The sequence below is a fragment of the Oncorhynchus tshawytscha genome, linkage group LG04 (genome assembly GCF_018296145.1).
Source record: "Oncorhynchus tshawytscha isolate Ot180627B linkage group LG04, Otsh_v2.0, whole genome shotgun sequence".
NCBI lineage: Eukaryota > Metazoa > Chordata > Actinopteri > Salmoniformes > Salmonidae > Oncorhynchus > Oncorhynchus tshawytscha.
This window is the reverse complement of record NC_056432.1, coordinates 30,475,595-30,499,051: the sequence shown is the minus strand read 5'-3', so window position 1 is coordinate 30,499,051 and position 23,457 is coordinate 30,475,595. Positions and strand designations below refer to the sequence as shown.

Genomic DNA, 23,457 nt, shown 5'->3' with positions numbered 1-23,457 from the left:
TATATTAATAACTAGGGAGAAAATTATGGAAAATGTGCACAATTATCAATATATTTGATACATTATCAAACAAATAATTATTTAAAGTATTTCAATGATATATGTCTCTTTTTTCATGCATAAATGGTCAACAATGTCTTTTTTTCTGTTCTATCATTTTTTGGACTGTACAAAATGTTCTGTACATTGTGTCGCAGTAAAAGGGGTGTCCATTCTACTCAACAGCACTTCTAGTTTCCAAATCCACAGAGTTTACACCCCAGTCATCGCTGCTAATTTTGTGGCCCTTAAAGCCCCCCATGCAGTCTTTTTAATTGTATTTTTAAATCATCACTCTGTCTAATAAATCACTCTGTGTGTTTATTTAAAGAAAAATATTTTTTATCATTTATTTTCCTGCACCTATTTTGGCTATTTGAATGCTCAGTCTGATCGTTGGGAAACTATTTTCCTTTTTTTATATTGTTAAACAAAATGTTATTAGGAAAGAAAATGTCCTAATAAAATGTTATGTGTTTTGACCATTTGTATTATTTTTCTACCATCTTCATTGCTGGACTTTTATTTTGAAGGGAAATCGTTGAGGTCACAGCCTTATTCTTGCTGGCATCTCAAACATGAATGTGACAACCCTATTCTGATTATTTTGATGCCCCAATGAAACAAACTGAGGCAAGGACAGGTAGAAGAGCTGAAATAAAGACATGATAATCTAGAAACAACACCAATGTGTGATTTTACCTGTTTGAGAAGCACTTGGAACCTACTTTTCAACACGGGTGTTTCTCCACTTTGATCAAAATGATGTAAATATGAGTGGTGTAAATACACAATTAATTATAGTTACACAACTACTTTCATAACATCTCAGTATTAGAAAATGGCTATTACAACCTAGTTTGGCTTTAACATTTCAGTATTAGAAAATGGCTATTACAACCTAGTCTGGCTTTAACGTCATCTGGGTTTGTAGATTCAGACATGGTTCTTACTCAGCATAGGGCTGTACAAACAGATCCACCAATGTCATAATGCTATATATCACAATGACTGAATAACATCCCTCCATACCAGTGCTTATGAATAAACTTAAATAGTAATAATGATAATTATTAACAACAAAATAGAAATAATAAGGGCTATTTAAAACAATTCAAGTAGATGTGTTTTAAAAAGCAAGTAGATTTGTTAACACCTTAAACAGAACCAGAGTGGGGACTGAAGGAATATAAAACAGATGCATATTATTTTTCTTCATCATCACCAACAGCTTGAGTAACATCTTACAATTGTCACAGAAAAAACATGTAGGCATTAAGGTGAGTGAGTGAGTACAACAAAATGCATATTTTTCTCATGTTCATTTCATGCAGGGTTTTGTTGGTGCCATAACCCTAGGACTTCCAAAGCATGAATAGAATTGCCTACTGATAGACTACAACTACATTTCAGTATAACGTATCAATTAAAGCTTAAAAAGATTCTCTATAATGAAAACATTGGAGTTTTCCTTTGGGAAGGTTCGCACAGCCTGAACAAATGTGTGTCCAGAGAAGGGGAATTTCTGTCTGACATGCCACCACTGTCAACAAAGATAATCATGAGAGATAGACACTCCTACACAAACACTCTTCCGTCGTTGGCCATCAGAGATGTGCAAATCAGTAACACCCCTCACTCAGAGTCTGGGCTGCTGTCAGCCTGTTGGGACAGGGGTGGTGTTGAGGGACAGGGCTCAGGAGGACTTGAGGGGTACCGTATAGTGGTGCGATGGGAGAGGACACACTGTGAGCTCAGGGGCAGATCAGAAGTCGGTGCCCTGGAGTTTGGCAAAGGCCTTGGCGAGATTCATCTCGTGCCTGCGCAGGTGGTTGACCAGTGACTGCACGTAGGTGAACACACACTTGGAGTCAGGCTTCCTCCCCATGATCATCATGTCCTCCACCTCCAGAAGGGGCATGCAGTTGGCACATTCCCTAAGGAATGGAGATGGAGAGATGGTGAGATGGAGAAAGGGAGAGGTGGGGAGATGGCGAAAGAGAGAGATGAACAGAGTGATGGTAAGGATAAAATATGACATTCTCTCCACAAACACCGCTCTCACAAAAGCTTTTTTATCCACCCAAACTAACCAGGCAAGAGGGAGACACTACAAACTATCTGTTCCAAACATATTCTGCCATTTGGTAAACAAAATAATCTATGTGCAATGCAGGAATATAACCACATGGAGGCACACTTGACTACTAAACCCTAAAAGTACTGTAGTTGACTGACAAAGTCAACAGTATGGCAGTGTGGAGCGCAGAGCAGGAGGAGAGGGAGAGCTCTGGGAAACAGCTGCAAGGTGGGAGGGAGTCAGCTACTATACCAGCAGATAGTAACCTAGCCCCTCAAAGACAAACACAAATGTCAACCCTGTAAAACTCTGTATGAAGTTTTTCTTTGTTGTATTAGATACTAAGGAGATAAGTCTATTTATGTCATTCAGCAACGGCTTATATAACTGACCAGGCTTTATACACTTCAAGTAGAAAAACATCAGTAATTCTGAAGTCACTAAATGAGGGGAGATGATACACATGCTTCACACAGCACAGGTCTGACATTTCTTTTTCCTCTCCACTTTGTTTCCAATCTCTGTTTCCACTCCAGTGTTGTGTTGCGGCAGCTCCTTTTAAAGTGTGGAGCTGCAGATGGGGTGTGCTGATGGCTGGCCCTCTGCCTGGCTGGAGCCTGGAACCTGGCTCTGACTGCAGTCACACACTCACAGTCCATGTTTGGGCCTCTGGACCCCAGCACTGGCTCACAGGGCGGAGAAAACTGAGCTCTGACTTACACTAAGAGTACGCTTCCTACAACTTCATATGACTTCCTGCAGGATAATGATCTTGAATGTATTAATGGATGGCTCACTCTTCTCCTGTCTGACTTCACCATCATAATATGATGGAACTGGTGGCACTGTTGTTGATCCTGACCCCCCGACAACATGCACTTCTACACCCACAGTCACACACTGGGAGAATCTCAATTGGATTTGCTCAATTCCTCACGTCCTCTTCTCTGTCCTCTCCTCGCCTCCTTTTGAAAAAGGTCAGTGGTAATCGAGGATAGGAGTCATCGAGGAGAGGAAACGTGGAAACAAATGCTCATATATGAAATAAGACTCTCCTTCGCAACTAGCTCGTCATCAGGCAAATGTCATGTGTAAAGTGGTAAAAATACATTTAGCTAGTTGTGCTAGATATTTTATGGATAAATGTATAAGTAGCGTATCGTTTTAAATGTGTGTATGTTTTTCTTCTTCAAGTAAACAACAGCTGATTCAAGGGTTTGAGAGGAAAAACTCTGGTATCCTCCACTGGATGAGACAATCTAGGAGATGAGGAAACTCCTCGGTTAACCAATTAATTAATTATCCTACATATGGCGACCACTTATTGGTTTCTGGGTCATGGCCGGAGAAGAGTACGGAGGACACGAGTAGAGTATAGACTTTCGCTCAATTGAGAATCTCCCACTCACACCAATCCCACCCCATAAACCCCCAGCACCAGCGTGAGGTTCCTCCGTGGGCCTGTTCCCTCTCTCACCATGAGTGCATTTGGGGTCCTAGGGGTGTGACTCTTAGGAGGAGTTTTTGGTTTTAACCAGGCCCTTGGTCACCAGGCCCCTGTAGAACTCCTGCAGGTACGTGTACACACACTTCCAATCTGGCTCACGCATCCGCACCATGTCCTCTACGTCCAACAGCTCGGGACAGTCAGCCAGCTTCCTGCACCCGCACCCCGGAGAGGGAGCAGGGGGAGAGAGGGGGGCAAGGGAGGGGGAGAGAAAGAGAAGAGGGAGGAAAGCCGAAAATACAGATATATGAAAAGTGAACAGGTAGAAGTGAGGGAGACAGAAGGAAGGAGGATGAGAGAGTGAGCAGTGAGCAGCCAAGTGAGAGGAATAGCCAGGGTGTGGAGAGAGGGAGAGAGAAGACACAAAAACACACCATAACATTACATTCCCTGTGTTAACAAACATATCCATGAGTTGACATGCTTCATGAACAACATGACACATATGTGCACACACGCAGACACAACAAAATGGCAAATGAAGCGTCAGGTGACGTCCATTTTGCCTTTTTGTTTGTTTTTTTTTGTAGTTTTTTTCTGTGCACTGAGACAAAAGACTTGGGCATGGGGTTATAGAGACATCAATGGTAGAACATTGGCTTTGTTTTGTCCAGTACAAAAACAAGAGACAAGAAAAAAACAAGAAGAATCCTACACTGACATAAAGACATGGACCATAGGGTGAACCTAGAAGAGAAACACACTGGTGGTGCACAGGGGGGTGTGTTTGTGTTGGAGGGGTGTGAGAGAGGGTTCCAGATGAGGCACAGTGGCAGGGGGGTGAGGTTGGTAAGGGAGTGACAGTGCAGCACAGTGGCAAAGAGGGGGTTGGGGGTCTAGCTAGGAGGAACACGCGTTTGACAATCCGGTGTTTACGTCATCATGGTCCTTGTCATGAGCAGCATCATCACAGTGGCTCTAAGGACAGGTGAACACAGCAGACACTGGTGGGTGACAGGACAGAGGTCGGCAGTACATGACCTCATCAAAAGAGGAGATGACAGAGGTGGAGTGAGGAAGAGGAGGAGGAGGAGAGGGACAGATTAAAGGAGAGAGGGAAGGAGAGGGGTCTGGGAGGAAGTCACTCGAGTGCTCTTCCTGTACTGTAGTAACCTGGTGGTTGTTGTTTGGGGAGGGGTCAGTCTCAGGAGTTTCCTGGTTTAGATCAGGGTTGGTGGATGGAGGGTCACATCACACAGCGGTTACTGAGGAGAACGTCTCTGAGAGGAGAGAGTGGATGGAGAGTGGAGGTTTAAAGGTACAGGAGATAGTAGTAGTGGTAGTAACAGATCCAGGAGCTGACTGTACAGACATGAGAGAGAGGAGGGATAAAAAAAGAGCAGTGGCCTAGGCCCACCCCAACCCTCTTACTGTAGGGCCCCTGGAAACAGTGAGTTGAGTCCAATCGCTGAATCTGATGAATCCAATCCTGTGGATTCACATTCTTTTCCTTCCTCAGGCAGGCATTCTTACTGTACATGAATGGGTAGTTAGGTGGTATTAAGGCTAAGAGATGATGGTGAGAACCCAGAGGTCCTGTCTTGCTGAGCCTGAGGAATCCATAGACTGGCAGCTCAGTGTTGATTTTTACAGAGGTCAAACAAACATACCCAATAGAGGGATCATATCTGTTCAGAGAAATAGGCGTGTGGGGGTCTGGGGCAGAGAAAGAGGAGTGTGGGGGTCAGGGGCAGAGAAAGGGGCTGGGGCAGAGAAAGAGGAGTGTGAAAGGGGTCTGGGGCAGAGAAGGAGGAGTGTGGGGGTCTGGAGCAGAGAAAGAGGAGTGTCGGGGTCTGGGGCAGAGAAGGAGGAGTGTGGGGGTCTGGGGCAGAGAAAGGCGAGGGAAGTTCTGGTTCTCAAGTTGTTTGACGGATTTTGAGTTCAATTGGGGGGGGCTAGACAGCTACAGTGGATCTAATTCCCCACGAACAGAGCCTTGGGGTGGTCAGACGATTGATGGTCTTTGGGACGGAAGATGGTTCACTCAGACCCTGGTCCATTCTGCTGTAAATGGCCATGGAGCAACTCCAAGAGTGAAGCTTCCATTTAGCCCAGGGCTGAAGTTCTGACTGCATGTCATACTTCAAGACACCACATTCAGTACGTCTAGGAGCGCATGCATGATGTACAGTTTACAAGTGTATGTGTGTACTCACTCTGCAGTGCTGAAGGCCACCTCAAAGTTGTGTCTGCGGTTGGCAGCAGTGAGAGAGGAGTAGTCAAAGGCCTCTGGGAAGAAGTTATGGACCAGGGCACAGAACGCCATGCCATCACTCCAACTGGACGAGAAGTTCTGGATGTCCACATTCTGCAGGAGGAAAGAAGAAGAAGAGGAGGAGAGGAATAATATATTCAATCACAAAGCATTAACCAATACTTCCAAATGTCATTAGTCACCTCATAGACTAGACTCAAGAGTATGTGAGAGAACACAGCATTGCTGACAGAGAAGATATGGTGGCAGGTTTTTATTGCAGTAGAGGGGTTATATAAAGGCCTAAGCCTCATAGCAGGATGAGCTAGTGTGAAGTGTGAATGCCTCAGATCTTTAAGGAGACTGGACACTCAGCATAGTGCCATGGTGGAATGGCTCACCTCGTATGAGCGGGTCTTGGCGCGGCACCAGTCCAGCAGCATCTGTTTGATGGAGTTGGCATTGGGCACCACACAGCTAGCGGAGCGCTGGACCATGTTCACCTTGGCAACCGCTTTATTCCCTGGACTGAAGGGAGATTGGTTTATGTTAGCATAGACTTTTTAAACTCTACTCATTCTTTGCTATTCTCAGTTCTTTCTATCCTTACCCTCCGCTCTCCTTCTCCAACTTCTCGATCATGGCTTTGCGGGACTGTGCAGCGGACGTCTTGGGCAGACTCTGGGCTCTCATCAGCTCCTTACGCTTCTCAGCCTGCCGGCGCTCCGCAGCACGGGACGCTGTGTCATCCTCACGGTCAAACACACTGATGGAGGAAGATAGAGAAGGGGTCAATTACAGTTCAACACAATTTCCGTTAATCCTACAGTGGTTGCAGAGGAGGAGGGTTTAGGCACAGAATTCAATACAGCACAGTATTATATGGGTTCAGTTCTCACCTGCCCACTTTCCTGGCGGAGCTGGAAGAGGTAGATGAGTAGCTGTAGGACTTCGACTGGACTGTCCCCACTACAGAACACAGGGAGGTGGTGGTGGTGGTGAGATCACACAACACCATATATGGATGAGAACAGATAGCAATCAAATGATGATTTAAATGAGGAGGAAGATGCATTGATGACTCACTGTCTGTTTTCTTCACATAACTGGCCTCCATGATGGTGCTGTGAGCTGTCCTGCTGCCATCACCTAGACACACAAACACATACATTAGAACCATTTCAACTGACCTGGGAAGATCATGCAGGAGCTAGTGTTCTGCCCAAATGTATCAGCCATGTTGTCAGCCTAAGACATGGTGTGTGATTGGCCTACCAGACTGGGCAAAGTGGTTTGTCTTGGTGACTTGGCTGAGGGTGGAGCCATCAGCTGACTTCTCCACCTTCCTCATCACGACCTCTTCAGCTCCTCCTCCTCCTGTACGACCCTTCTGAGCACGCTCTTCTCTCTGCTGCCGAAGCTCCACAAGACGAACCTCTCTCTCCTTCTCTCTCTGGTCTGAGATAGAGGAGAGGAGGGATGGCAAGAGGAAAAGGTCAGTGGAAAAAGAGGGAGAAGAGGCACTCAACAAGTTGACAGCATCTCATCTGCTACAAAGCCAAACTAAACATGGGTTGAATGTTTGCAGAGGTACATTTCAAGATTCTTTCCAAAGCACCATCAAATGCCTTGGAACACAAACAGCCACCCACAGGTGAAAGACAAACACAACCAACCCCAGGCCGTGCTGTGGTGGGGCATGTGCTGAACAAACATCAAAGAGTGCAAACAGAGACCCTGAACATCACATCAGACCAGTGAGACACTGGCATAGAAAGGCTACTGAACACTGTCCAACACTACTGTTACCCGATGCCTGGGAGCTCTAGCAGTCTTACCTGTCCATATACCTTCCTAATCCCCAGAGACACAGTTAAGCGCTCATTATAATGGAACTAAATACCTCCGGCCTCTCACTTACTGTTTCAACAGATTGGCTAGGGTTAAGGGTAATACAGGGATGAACTGGGTGGCTAGTTACTAAGCCCATGGAAACTTCTCTGATACAGAGTTCCGAGTCCTGTCTGGAGTCTCAACAAACAGTTAGCACTTTGCACCCAGCCATCCATATGTGGAACAACATGAGGTGTGTTTGCCCTGAGACAGTGAGTGAATCATAAAGTCCCGCATCCTCCTGATAGATCACATATGGCACTGTGGTGAGTGCTGGGTAGTCACTCCAACATCTACAGAAAACATAAAGACTCATGCGTTCCCTCAATGTCCACCATACAGGTTTCGCATGTTCATGGTTGCCGCTGGTCAGTTCATGATCAATGTGTATCATTGAGAAAACTCAAATGACAAGCTCGAAACAGCACTGGTGGGACAGTATGGTTGACAATGAGGGGATACAGCCAAGTGGGACATTGATAAATGACTAACACGGATGCATATACTGTATTAACATAGTCCGCAAACACACAGGATGTTCCTACCTATTTCCTCCTGTGTACATCCCAGTACGGCTTCTGAGAGCAGGATGGGAGAACGTGAAAATAAGATCAGAAAATAAGGATGGAAAATGGCGAGAGATGAGGCAGGTACATAATGCAGACTAGATTTGATGAAGGTCAAACTACCAGCAGAAAGACCCAGCAGTTAATATCATAATTAAAACAAGACAATGATGGAGAAAAGATAACAGCTACAAATATGAAACCAGAGGGGGAAAATAACAAAGAGATGGATAAGGAAGAGAAAAAAAGGAGGTAAATAAAGAAATGAGGTTGAGGTATAGAGTGGTCAAGTAAGTACAGAGAGTGAAAAATTGAAAGGTGTTAGAGGTTGGAGAGAGGGAAGGGACACGAGGTTGGTTAGTCTGGCTGTGGTCTCTCTCACCTCTCTTCCTCTTACGCAGATCTCTCATGGCTTGTCGGATCATCTTCCTCTCCTCAAAGTCCTTGGACTCATCCAGCTGTCGGAAAAAACAGGACAGACGGAAGGAATGAGAGGGGTCGGTCTTCAGACAAACTCAGTCATATAGCTACAAATACACACAGCACACTCACACAGAGTGTAGTGAACACACACAGACACACAGACACACACTGAAATGTAAAGGTATGACCTTTCCAAATATAAGTTCTCTCAGCAGATAAGATTAAACTCTTCACTAATACACAAAAACAACAACACCACATTGCAACACATTTACGTTTGGGGATTTGAGGACTGTAAGCATGTGTGATATGGGGGAGTGGGAAGTACCATTTTATCCAGGAGCTCCTCATCGTCGATGGCGGCCAGCTGTTCTGCAGTCAGTTTTCCGGAGCGTTCTTCGACTTTGGCCCGAGCCGCAGAAGAGCCGTTGGGTACAGTAGCCGGGGCCTGACAGCATGCCACCTGCACCGAGGGCTCCACTGCAAACACTGGCTCTGAGGCCATCACAGGCTCTGTCTCCATCTACACAGACAGAGAGAGAGACAGAGGGCATGATGGGTTATTTTCATGTTATACAGCTTTTTAAATCAGGATTGGTATCCATTTTAGACTGTGAGTGTGAACAATTTTTTTATCCTCAGCTGAGGGTCAATGTTAATTTCAGCACAGACATAAACAGATACAAAAGGTGGTCGATCATACTCAAATACCATTTTCCAGCTGGTGAGAACCCATGGGACCAGAACACACAAGGCCAGGGGAGGGACAGAAAAGGGAGGCTTCTGATCCGTCAACCCCTACAGCTGTGTTTACAGCAGTTTGCTGACATTTAGGGTGGAATGAGCACTGGAGGATTTCAGGAAAACTTCCTGGAACGTTTGGAGGTGGGAGGGGGAGCATGTACTCCAAGAATCAACTAGACTCAGCCGCGGGATGATTTGTACTTGAGTGGATGGTCGGGGGGCCGGAACATAATTATAAATAAGTTGTAGGCTGCAAATTGACCACAAGAAGGCCAAACAGATAATATTTGACTAAAACATAACCATTTCAAACCTTGTTTACATTTGTATTTGATCACGTGTCTCTATGCGTGGTAATACTTGGGAACAGATTTACAAAATTAAAATCACTTGAAGCTGATTTGCTGGTGTTTTTTACTTGCAACAATGAAAAAGAAGGACATTTGAGGACGTGTGAGGCATCTGTTTCTCAAACTAGACACTCTAATGTACTTGTCCTCTTGCTCAGTTGTGCACCGGGGCCTCCCACTCCTCTTTCTATTCTGGTTACAGTTTGCGCTGTTCTGTGAAGGGAGTAGTACACAGCGTTGTACGAGATCTTAAGTTTCTTGGCAATTTCTTGCATGGAATAGCCTTCATTTCTCAGAAAAAGAATAGACGGATGAGTTTCAGAAGATAGTTATTTGTTTCCCACCATTTTGAGCCTGTAATCGAACGCACAAATGCTGATGCTCCAGATACTCAATTAGTCTAAAGGCCAGTTTTATTGCCTCTTTAAATCAGAACAACAGTTTCCAGCTGTACTAACATAATTGCAAAAGGGTTTTCTAATGATAAATTAGCCTTATAAATTGATAAACTTGGATTAGCTAACACAACATACCATTGGAACACAGGAGTGATGGTTGCTGATAATGGGCCTCTGTATGACTATGTAGATATTCCATTAAAAACCAGCCATTTCCAGCAACAATAGTCATTTTTAATATTAACAATGTCTGCCCTGGATTTCTGATCAATTTTATGTTATTTTAATTTACAAAAAATGTGCTCTTCTTTCAAAAACAAGGACATTTCTAAGTAACCCCAAACTTTTGAACGATAGCACACACACACACACACACACACACACACTAGTGCCTTTGGAAAGTATTCAGACACCTTCACTTTTTCTACATTTTGTTACATTACAGACTTAATCTAAAATTATTATAATTTTTTTTAAACCTCAGCAATCTACACAGAGGCACAGATTTCCGCAGCATTGAAGGTCCCCTATCGTCTAGAATCGGCTTTCTATTTCACAACAAAGCCTCCTTCACTCACGCCGCCAAACTTACCCTAGTAAAACTGAATATCCTGCCAATCATCGACTTTGGCGATGTCATCTACAAAATAGCTTCCAATACTCTACTCAGCAAACTGGATGCAGTCTATCACAGTGCCATCCGTTTTGTTACCAAATCACCTTATTCTACCCACCACTGCGACCTGTATGCTCTAGTCGACTGGCCCTCGCTACATATTCATCGCCAGACCCACTGGCTCCAGCTCATCTATAAGTCTATGCTAGGTAAAGCTCCGCCTTATCTCAGTTCACTAGTCACGATAACAACACCCACCCGTAGCACACGTTCCAGCAGGCATATCTCACTGATCATCCCCAAAGCCAACACCTCATTTGGCCACCTTTCCTTCCAGTTCTCTGCTGCCAGTGACTGGAACGAATTGCAAAAATCGCTGAAGTTGGAGACTTTTATTTCCCTCACCAACTAAGCATCAACTATCTGAGCAGCTAACTGATCACTGCAGCTGTACATAGTCCATCTGTAAATATCCCACCCAATCTACCTACCTCATCCCCATGCTGTTTTTATAAAAGGTAATGATTCAAATATTCCACCCTGAAACCATATAATTGTATGAAATCTTTAGAAACTATAATCTGATGATGTATGTAGTTTTCGTCAGAATTAGAACAAGGACCTTTTGCTCCTTTTTAGAATGTAAGCAGGGTGCAAGTGTGAAACAAATGGTAAGAGGAGCTATCGACAGACAAGTTGTACTACTGTGTTCCTTACAGGACATTCTGTCCCCACCCGTGGAGTGGAGAAACTGTTAGGCTTGCAGAAGATTATGAAGCATGTTGCAGATTAAAGAAACAATGTATCTGTGTAGTGGAAAAACACTGAGTGTCTGAGCAAGGCGTAGCTTAAGATTTGAACTTGTTTGTGTGTGTGTGTTATAAAGACTGTGTTTGCATTCTTGACTTTAGAACGTTCTCGTGAATAAATTGTACGAGCCTTTTGCATAAACTGAGTCTTTGCCTAATTATTATTAATCCCAAGGTCTTACAAACAGAGAGATACAGCGATTCGACGTCCCTGCCAAGCAACAGTTAGCTCACTCATCATTGGCCCTCTCAGTCTGTCTAAGCAGTATGATGAGGAACAGAGGGCTCATGTCATGTGACAGGAGTAAAGCACTACTTTGGCTATGGGCCTGTAGAGGTGCAATAATGTAAACTGTGTAGGATTGAATCCAGCTTAACTCCTATAGTAGTATACACACTACAGTACTGTAAAAGCACAAGCACATTGTCCAGGAGCAGATGGTGCACCTCAGTCAGTGCTATTACAGACAGGAGAGATGTAGGCTTTTTGTGTGCTCCCACTGCTGACAGATGAATAAAGGAGATGAGACATGGACATAAACGCAGCACAGTCTTCCATTAAGATACCACTGGCTTTGTAACCATTTCTTTTAAGAGGCCATGAAGCCTATAGATAACACCTCTTAAATAGATTTTCATATGGTGCCACATGCCTTTTGCAGACTATAGAGGCTGGGCTGGTCTGCTAGACTTTAATGCTTTTGTTGTAGATGTCCAGGTCCAGATTTAGCCCCAGACTGCTGGCACTGACCCCATCAGCCCCCCCACCCCCTCTCCTCCCAGAGAGACCAGCCAGGGAGAGGGTGCCCCCCAGCCCCAGTGCAGACAGAGCTGTGTGATCCAGGGTGGCCTCTGGTTCTGGTCCTGGAGGTCTGGACTGAGATTCAGGGGTCTGACCCATGGGACAGGTCAGAGTGAGAGCCACTTGACCGCAGTGGAATGTTATTGGACACAGCCCTGCATAAAAACACCAAAACAAACAGGGCCTCACTGGAACAGATGCTTGGACATTGTGGGGTTAGGGGTGAGGGAGTGAGGGAGAGGGGTGAGGGAGAGGACAGATCCACTTTAAATGGCTTGTTATATAAATCATTAGTGATTAGGGTTCCAGTTATAGTACCCTAGGGAAAGAGATGGGGTTATTTTCTTCTGTGAGAGTGGACATAGGTTAAGAGTGGCTGGTGTGCCTATAACACTATGCCATTGTGTGACGTGTCAGTACACTTTTAGTACTGGGTTATATAAGAGCTGGGAAAAGAGAACCGCATCTCTAATTCATTGATGATTGGAAAGAGACAGGCTTTTTTGTCTTCTTTCATGGGCATGAGAGTGGACATTGTGCTAAGGGTGTCCGGTTGAGTCTAACACTACGCCACTGAGAGTGTCCGTACACTTTAGACCTACGGGACTCGGTTATGTAAGAGGTGTTGAGGCAGAGGTGGATCTATATAGTACGGCATTGTGAAGCATAGGGGTCGGGTAAGATCAGCCTCCATGCATGCCAGTCATCTGTCAGTCTGTGACATGACTGAACTAAAGGAGAACAGCTTCCCTCTGGGTGGGAGAGGCCTGACGGACAGGAACAGCTGGTCTGGGAGCATTACTGGGCAAAGGACCCTGTCCAGCTGAATAATACCACATCAATTCCCTTCAATATCCCTCAAAATGTCATCAACATACAACAATAAACATACACTATAGAGCCAGGATGCTCTGTCACTCAGAGCAGCTCAGAATACATTACATTATTAGGAATAACAGACTTGGCAAACTTTCACACACACCAATCTACAGCAACATACAGTATGATTTCCCAACCAACCGAGCAGAGAGGTTTCAGAGCCTATCTGTGTCAGTGTTAGCGGTACCGGTGTTCAAATCAAATCAAATCACATTTTATTGGCCACATACACATGGTTAGCAGATGTTAATGTGAGTGTAGCGAAATGCTTGTGCTTCTAGTTCCGACCATGCAGTAATATCTAACAAGTACTCTAACAATTTTCCAACTACGTATACACAGAAATGTAAAGGAATGAATAAGAATATGTACATAATACCAGACTAATACCATCAGAGTAATTTGAAGGTAAATAACATAGGACAGAGAGAGAGAGCCTCTACACTGTCAGCTCTTGGCTGGGTTCCCTTTACCCCAGTCAAAACACAGAGCAGAGGTGACCTTCTTGACCTGGACTACAGCAGGCTGCAGGGTTCAAGAGCAGTCTGACTGCCTCTTGGGGGGGTCTGATGGAGTGCCATTGGTGTGTCACATACCTGAGATGTAATCAGAGAGAGCACCCAGGCTGTGAACCATCAGTTGGCCACAGAGAAGGGTATGGTTCAGTATCTGACCAGGATATCCCAAATCAAATCGTAATGTCAAAGAGAGGTGAGGAGTTCCTAAAAGACTGAAGGGTAGTCCAAGTCCAACACAATGTTAGGGACCTATTTTAGGAGGAGAGTGCCACAGAGATCTTAGGAGCCCAGTGTTTGGGCAGTAGACCAGAGGCTTTCATCATGACCAGGCGGTTACTCAGAAGATTAAATGACAGCAAACAGGATACTTCCTCCTACCACAGGATGTGTGTCCCCTGACAGAACACGGAAACAAACAAGAACACCTCCACAAACACTCAGGGCAGTGAGGGCATCTCCACAAACCCCAACATCCACCCAATAGGATTAATGCATATTAAAAACACAGGTGTCACACACTCACAGGTGTCACACACTCACAGACAATGAGAGAGGGGCTGGCACGAAACAGTGAGAGAAGAGAGAGAAGGTCATGCTTTGTGGATGGGAGGGGATGATGTGGATGGGAGGGGATGATGTGGGATGATAGAGATCATGTTGGAACTGTCCTCATAAGTAGAGGGTGGAAAAAGACAGCAGGAGAGAAGCAGGGGCTACAGGCATGAAGGAGGGGCTAAAGGAAGGAGGGGCTAAAGGCATGCAGACAAAGCTGGCGAGATGATTGGTTACGGTTAAATCCCCTTCTTCACAATGATACCCCTAACCCGGGGATATAACCAGACACCTGTACTGACAATGTACTCTAATCTGCTGTCAAGCTGAACACTAAAACAATAAACTAACCTAGACTGATCAGATGCTTATTATACATGCGAAAACCTGTCATCAGAGATTAGAGGAAAATCTAGGCATCAAAGAGGGATAGGGAAGAGAGTGTCAGTAAAGAATAAGAGGCTGGAACTGATTCTAAATATTTTGTCAGGAGGGGATCCATACAGGCATAGAGAGAGAGAGGCATACCATGCTGTTGCTGTGAGAGATGCCTCCTAGTCCTATCAGTGAGGAGGTGGAAGAAGAACGACGTGTGGCAAAGGTGGGACAGTGTGGGACTAGTGTGGCCTCAGGTTCACAATCTCGTCCATCGGGTGTTTTAGGGCTGAGGGGTGTGCTGGATGGAAGTTGGAGGTCATTGGGAGTGCTGGGTGTTGGCTCCGAGACGAAGGCTGTGTAAGGTGGTGGTTCAGGCAGGCCCAGGGCCTGACACAGAGCCTCCACCTGGCGGGCCAGCCTCTCCTGCTGGATACGCAGCCTCAAGTTCTCCTCCTGCAGAGCTGCCAAAGCTGTAGACAGAGGAGCCACACGTGCTGCAGCCTCCTCGAGCCGTGCATCCACCCGCTTCCCAAAGGCCTGCAGGTCACTGTGGATCTCCCCCACGGCACAGCGCAGTGTCAGCTCCAGCCCACACTCACCACCCTCACTCTCCTCCTCCTCAGCCTGAGCTTGGGCTAGCAGGTCACCAATCACCTCCTCCAAACCAGACTCAGCACACAGGCTGTCTGGATTGCCCACCAGGGGCTGTGGAGCCTCTGAGGCCGACAGGAAGTCCAGGTTCACTCCAGGCATGGTGGGTAACTGCTCTCAATATCAAAAGTCACACCGAAGGTCGTATCTCATTACAATGAGATGCAAAGTCCCTCTCTTTCAACTAAGCGCTAGGAACCAAATCGAACTCTAAGAGTTAAACAATCCAAGAGCAATGTTGGTTGAGTTTTCAGTACGTATCCCCTGGGAGAAGAGGACAGTATCTCTCTGTCTGCCTGTTTATAGAGAGCCTCCAAAACAACTCTAGTTCTTTATACCCCCCACAAATCCCAGACAGCCAATGAGCATTCACAGAATCCCGTTTCCAAGGCAGCAGAGGCCCCCACCCCTTTGTTTCCCTCAGGTGCCATAGACATGTGTATTTATTTATCACTAGCCTCATCTATTATTCCACTGAGTCAGTCAGGACCGCTGAGCCTGGGTGTCGGAGGGGAAATACGGGTGACAACAATTCATAACCCCCCCCCCCTCAACTCCCCATTTATTTAGAACCCTTGTCCTTCACACCTCAATTGGCAGGCGACTGGGGTTTGGATGGGGCTGTGTCTGTGTCTGGCCGACTGAGAAGGCCGACAGAATTTTACTTAAAGTGTTTGACAGAAGCCTCTCAAGCCTCTCAGGCTTGACATTATGAGTCAGTTGAGCTGCATGGGTCAGGTCAGAGGACAGGTCACCAAGGGTTAGGAGAACCTAAGAAGCACACCGAGCTGTGAGAGAGAGACAGAGGGTGGTCAATGTGGTGGGCTATAGACAACCTGAACCTGGTTCTGGTTGACCCTGGCAGTGGGGAAGGCTCTTGTTAAAGGCCAGCTGCTCACGGCCGTGTGCTTGCTTTGGAACTTGCTGATAGAATATAATATCACAGTGGTCTGACCAGCTGCTGTAACGTGTGCATTCTTCAAGTGCTTTGTGTGTCAAGTTGAATGCTTTGGGAGAGTGTTGAACAGTCTGTGTCTATATGAATGTGTGCCTCCAGCATACATTTGTGTGTATGTATGGAATGGTTATAACCATTCCAATTTTAGAAAATGACAGCACTATAGGTCTGCATGAATCAAATCATCTGAACTCAAACTACAGTGATCTACAGTGATATCAGGTGAACAAGGTTAGCGCAACACAAGCAAGCCCTCTTAGCACGTAATGTTGTTCTTAATCTCTGGTACACACACCTAAATGGTGCTTAAGCAATATAGCTAAAACTGTGTTCACTGAAAACCAGCATTTTTGTAGTTATTTGGCATGGTGGTTTCCAGGGTTGGGTTCAGTTACGTTTCAATTCAGAAAGTAAACAAAATTCTAATTCTAATTCAAAATGTTCCTAATTGAAAAGCATTGATGAGAATTGGAAATGGAATATCATTGTACTTCCTGAATTGACTGGAATTTAAATGGAACTTCCCCAACCCTGGTGATTTAATCAAACCCCGAGGCATTCCTTAATATTGATATTGAGTGTGTAACTGAACTGCTGATCCTGGGATTTAGAGGACAGCAGAACAGCTTCCAGGAACAGGGAGCAGGCCAGAGAGACTGTGGCCAGGCAGGCCAGGATAAGTGGGTCAGACCCTATCAAGGACATCACTTTAGTCTGGCACATACGCACACGCACACGCACACACACACACACATCTGAACACTGCAACAAGGTTTGTGTTTGTGTGTGTGTGTGTCTGTCAAAACACAGTCTGTTTTGTTTGTGCATATGTGAGCATGTGTGTTGGAGAGGGAGAGAAAGAGGCAGAGGGACAAATAGAGACAGAGCGAGCATGTGTTGTGCATGTGAATGTTCTCTATATCTCTGAATGTTATGTATCTGTATAATAAGCAAGTGACTGTATTCATGCCCTAAGGCACACCTGTGTAAATCAGATAGCCATTGATTGCGTCCGTCTCAGAGAAGTGACAATGTCTTTGATCGTTGTGACTGGAGGTCGACCGATTAATCAACATGGCTTATTTCAAGTTTTCATAACAATCGGTAATCAGCCTTTTTGGACGCCGGCTAAATTGCAATCCACGGGGAGACTGTGTGGCAGGCTGACCACCTGTTACGCGAGTGCAGCATCAAATGGACCTTGTGGCTGCAAGGAGCCACGGTAAGTTGCTAGCTAGCATTAAACTTATCTTATAAAAAACAATCAATCTTCACATCATCACTAGTTAACTACACATGGTTGATGATATTACTAGGTTAACTAGCTTGTCCTGCGTTGCATATAATCAATGCGGTGCCTGTTAATTTATCATCGAATCACAGCCTACTTCAACTTGATGATTTAACAAAAGCGCATTCGCGAAAAAAGCACAATCGTTGCAATATTGTACCTAACCATAAACATCAATGCCTTTCTTAAAATCAGTACACAAGTATATTTTTTAAACCTGTTATGTAGTTAAAAAAAATAAATTAATGTTAGCAGGCGATATTAACTAGGGAAATTGTGTCACTTCTCTTGCGTTCAGTGCAAGCAGAGTCAGGCTATATATGCAGCAGTTTGGGCTGCCTAGCTCGTTGTGAACTGTTGAAAGGCCATTTATTCCTAACAAAGACCGTAATTAATTTGCTAGAATTTTAAATAATTATGACATAACATTGAAGATTGTGCAATGTAACAGTAATATTTAGACTTTGGGTTGCCACCCGTTTGATAAAATATGTAACGCTGGGCCTCCCCGTTGGCGCAGTGGTTAAGGGCACTGTACTGCAGCGCCAGCTATGCCATCAGAGACTCTGGGTTCGCGCCCAGGCTCTGTCGTAACCGGCCGCGACCGGGAGATCCATGGGGCGATGCACAATTGGCCTAGCATCGCCCGGGTTAGGGAGGGCTTGGCCGGTAGGGATGTCCTTGTCTCATCGCGCACCAGCGACTCCTGTGGCGGGCCGGGCTCAGTGCGCGCTAACCAAGGTTGCCAGGTGCACGGTGTTTCCTCCGACGCATTGGTGCTGTTGGCTTCTGGGTTGGATGCGCTCTGTGTTAAGAAGCAGTGCGGCTTGGTTGGGTTGTGTATCGGAGGATTGGATACCATGAAATTGGGGAGAAAAAGGGGTAAAAATTTAAATTAAAATACATTTTTTAAATATGTAACGCTTTCGTATTTCACTGAAAGAATAAACGTTTTGTTTTCGAAATGAGAGTTTACGGATTTGACCATATTAATGACCGAAGGCTCGTATTTCTGTGTGTTTATTATAATTAAGTATATTATTTGATATTTGATAGAGCGGTGGTAGGCAGCAGCAGGCTCGTAAGCATTCATTCAAACAGCAGCTCTTAGCAATGCTTGGATGCACAGCTCTGTTTATGACTTAAAGCCTATCAACTATAAGTGCCTATAAGGACATCCAATAGTCAAAGGTATATGAAATACAAATTGTATATAGTGAAATAGTCCTATAATTCCTATAATAATTACAACCTAAAACATCTTACATGGGAATATTGGAGACTAGTGTTAAAGGAACCACCAGCTTTCATATGTTCTCATGTTCTGAGCAAGGAACTTAAACGTTAGTTTTTTTACATGGCACATATTGCACTTTTACTTTCTTCTCCAAAACTGTGTTTTTGCATTATTTAAACCAAATTGAACATGTTTCATTATTTATTTGAGACTAAATTGATTTTATAAATGTATTATATTAAGTTAAAATACATTTTCATTGTTCATTCAGTATGGTTGTAATTGTAATTTATTACAAAAATATATATAAAAATCGTCCGATTAATCGATATCGGCTTGTTTTGGTCCTCCAATAATCGGTATCGGTGTTGAAAAATCATATTCGGTCGACCTCTAGTTGTGACCCCGCTGCAGTTATTTACAAGAGAGTGTCTAAAAATAGTCAGCAGCTTAATCCAGAACACACCAATAAAACTCAGCTGGGACTTCACCCTGGCCCCCCGTCCAGAGAAGAACAGCACAGTGAGATAAATGATCTCAGGCCACAGCTTTAAGTCATATAGCCATAAAACACCAGGGATAAAACAGTAACACACTGCATCTGACTTACGGCTCCACTAACAAAATCCACAGACCAGGATCATCTCCAAAATAGTCAGAGACCTCATCTCTCTCTCCCTTTCTCCTGTCCTCCATAAAAGCCTTGTACAGGGGCCATATACTAGGGAACATGTGTGCTGGTTGGGTAACCCGTGCTCAGTGTTTGTTCAGGCTGTGCTGACAATAGGGAGATTAGTGTGCTGTATGACAGTGAGTGGCCAGGACTGACAGTTGATCATTCACTGTGGGACCGTGGCCATAAACCCCTGTCCAGCGTTACCAGCGTGACCCAGGGCTCTGCTGTAATCTCCATGCCCGCAGGAGTGCCACTGCTTGTCAGTCGTCGCCGCAGAGATAGAACGAAGGCATTATTTACACCCGATGGTCAGCAGACAGCCTGGATGGGTGGCAGACATGAGTGGGCACAGGTGAGGGTACTTAAGCCAGGGCCGACGTGGGCATCTATAACACCAACGGCCGGTCCCATCTGTCACATACACCCAGAGCTATTCCAACAGCACTCCCTCTTTCTCACTCTCACTTAGCTTAAGTCTCCGTTCCACCTGTTTGTTGATCTTACCCTCCATTTCCATCCTTAACACTCCCACCATTTTTTATCCTTCCAATTACCATTATTTATCATCTCTCCCCAACCCGCTTCTTGCTCGCTTTCTTCAGAGTTGATGCGTTTTTATTATTCTGCCCATTGTAAGATTCAATGCTACCTTATCTGCATTATCTCAGTCCAAAAGCCTATCTGAACCTGAGCCGTCATTAAGTAACTGGTTGTGTATAGGGGTGATAACGATGATAAGGTTTGAGTACATACCACCAGAGAGGAGCAGAGGACCACCCACACAGATCACAAACAGTCTGTGTACCCCATGGCTGCTCCTTTACCAAACACCAATAAAGACTAACTCATCCAAAACAACCCTCTTATCACACAGCTTTGATTGCAAGACCTCCATAATAGGACTGTTCCATCAGTGTGTATACAACCCTATGATCCTATAGAGGACAGAGGAATGTGAATGAGGATCAATGTCAATGCATTGTCATGACATTGCCCTCTTTGGGTACAGCAAGCCCCATCCCCCTCTCTGTCTCCTACACCCAGGCTGCTGTGGTCAGAGAGAGGTCGTAAATTCCTGGAGGAGATTATCTCCTCATGGCCACAGTATAGCGAGAGAGTAGAGTTTTCATAGAAGAGAACAAAGGAATTTCTTCCACCTCACAGAACTTGAGGTCCGAACAACGTGTGTTCTGGAGAAGGTATAAAATATCGGTGAAGAATCCAGCTACGTCTCATGGGAGATGGTGCGGCCACATTACCATAACACTGTTTATTTAATAACCTCAGATATGAGGTTTACATCTAATTGTTGTATAAGATGAATGAGTGAAGATAATACTGTTTATTCAATTGTGTAATGTGATTTTGGACTGTTTAATGAAGAAAATTCCAATTCCCTTTTGAGTTAAACTAAATCAGAGGACCGCCCGTGAGCCCAGTTAGGGTCGGGCATCCTGGGACAGGCCCTTTTCTGCAATTCCGAATAAAACCTCACCTTCAGAATTTCTCAACAGACCATGTTTCTCTCAATTACGAGAGGACCAAGGTTGCAGACCAGCTTACCTTGATAACAAGAGGGCCAAGGTTTGAGACCAGACTGCTGAATCTTTTAACCTTCCCACGTGGTTAAACTCTTAGACTATTGATACTGACAGAATAAGAACAAGTCTTTGATATTAATTACTAGTCTGCAGCTAGGAATTCGGTATCATTGAACGCGAAGACCGACAACCGCCGAAACATCTATCCATAACGACATGAATGAATGTCACTCTGAACTATCCATTCTATCCATGACAGAGAGGGCGGACAAACTCTCCAACAGAAACAAACTTTTCAACAGAGATCCCGACGACACACTGAGCGTAAATATATATATTGACTGCAATTGTTCTCGAATGAGTGAGCGTTCATGTGCAAAGGATTAGCATTTCAATTGTTATAATTATCAACTGTGTGTTGTCTTATCTCAGTCGACCCCCACTTCCCTTTCGTACACCAAGCAGCGATGCCGGTTTATCCCACTAGAGAAACTCTGTTATCATTTCTTTCTAACTATCTACTGTTTGTTTATGCATTTCTGTGAATTACTTAGTTAGTAAATGAATGATTTAAGACAATTGATGTATGGATGACTCATAGTGAAGACTGGGTTTGTGCAGATAACCAACAATTTACGACGTTTGGAATGAGACTAACGTGAGGTAAAGAAGAATTCATTCATCAGAAGACTATTGATCAGATATGAAAATATCTGAAAAGTTATATTAGGAAAATTATAACTTTGTAATCTGAATATTTTCCTTGGTGCCGCGACTTCCTAGTTAATTCCAGTTACATGATTAATCAGTTTAATCGCGTAATAATAATTACAGAGAGTCATTTGATTAAGATTCATCTTCAGTTTAATGATGCCAAAGACACGACAGCCTGTTAATGGTGGGACTGGAAGCCAATCCAGACAAATCCATCGTCCATCATTGTCACGCACCCTTGAACTTCCATGGGCCTGAGAGACTATGTGGGACAGGTGGTGGGGCCTAGACCCAGGACAGAGGTACAGTGCAGCATCCGTGCTTGATGCTAACCTAGAGTGAGAATAGCATCTGCCAGCTTCCCTTCACAAATCTCATTAGCAGAGTTATTTCCACGTGTCTCTAATAACATGAATAAGCCCGGCTGATATACCATGCTGGTTGCTTTGGCTGAAAAAGTGTCCCCTGTTTGCCTACACAAAAAAGGAACACGTCTTGTGCTCTTATTCACAAACACATTCTAAACCTCAACACATGGTCTCAGTACCTGGAAACAAGGACAAGTGCACATATGTAGCGCAACTGTCTTGGTGTAAGTCCTTACAAAAAGGACATCAAAAGAATCCAATGGTCGTATCCATGACTTTCACAACGAGCCACCAAAGTTTACCACTGAAAATGTTTTCAATTCAATTGTAACACATCACATACACGGACATGCAAGCCTCTCGACCAGAGTTACCTATTAGTCCTGATTATGCCTAGCACGGGTCAAGCATACACCTCATCTTCAGTAGAATGAATACATGTCTTCTTGCCCCTTCATCTGGCTCAGTCTGTCTGTGTGTAACTGCAGGGTTAACTGATAGAGACAGTCTCTCTGCAACATCTTTCATCCCCCCCTCCCAGCCCCAATCCCAGTCAGCGTCCTCCCAGCCCAGCCCTGATCCCCTAACCAGATTACTGCTCCGCTCTACATGGGGGGGGGGGGTGGAATAGAAAACCATTAAGGAGGTAGGAAACTAGACTACACTTTTCCCTTACCCTACATTCACTTCCCTTCATTCACTCATGATAGAGCTTTTTCCTTTTAAGAAGTGCCGTTTAAGAAGTGTAACTTTCATCTAAATTGTAACATTCTGTCATTAACAGTGCATGTTCAAATGTATAGCAAGTAACACGTTTTCATATAAAACATTTAAAAAATACTATAGTAAGTGCCTATTACAGTAGGTGCTGCAAAGTAACAGGGTTATTTCTTAAGTCAGAGATAAATCCCCTTGTGACAGGGGGAAAAGAAGATTGTTGTGTGCAACAGGGAGAGGCAATTGAGAAAATGAAAATGTATGGGTAACATGGTTGACATGTTATGATCATACCCACTCAGTTTCCCACCACAAAACACCAGGAAATTACCAAAAAGAGGAGAACCAGCTCACATGCTTTTACTATATGATTTGACTATTGGATTCAATGTTAGGTTCAAAGTTTATTTTTAAAATATATATTTTGTAAGGAATAGATTCAGCACATTAAAACAAGAGTTTAGTTCACATGACTGAATTATCTTAAAATGAGGGACAGACGTAGATGAATCAATAATCACATGAAACAAATAATAATCTTCAGAAATGACTGTCA

At 44.4% G+C, this 23,457-nt stretch overlaps 1 protein-coding gene across 7 annotated transcripts in view; it reads right to left on the bottom strand.

Moving 5' to 3' along the window:
- The window catches only part of LOC112233545 (smoothelin), an 86,721-nt gene continuing 63,264 nt past the window's right edge, over positions 1-23,457 (bottom strand). For 3 of the 7 annotated variants that reach the window (XM_042320602.1, XM_042320606.1, XM_024401261.2), the window contains 10 exons: positions 9,031-9,225; positions 8,662-8,737; positions 8,259-8,291; positions 7,096-7,278; positions 6,907-6,969; positions 6,720-6,789; positions 6,431-6,586; positions 6,222-6,348; positions 5,783-5,934; positions 1-1,976 (listed from right to left, as the gene is read on the bottom strand). In XM_042320602.1, the coding sequence (XP_042176536.1) occupies positions 1,805-1,976; positions 5,783-5,934; positions 6,222-6,348; positions 6,431-6,586; positions 6,720-6,789; positions 6,907-6,969; positions 7,096-7,278; positions 8,259-8,291; positions 8,662-8,737; positions 9,031-9,225 (1,227 nt within the window). In that variant the 3' untranslated portion in view covers positions 1-1,804. The other 4 variants (XM_042320603.1, XM_042320605.1, XM_042320607.1 and 1 more) reach the window with 4 other exon arrangements.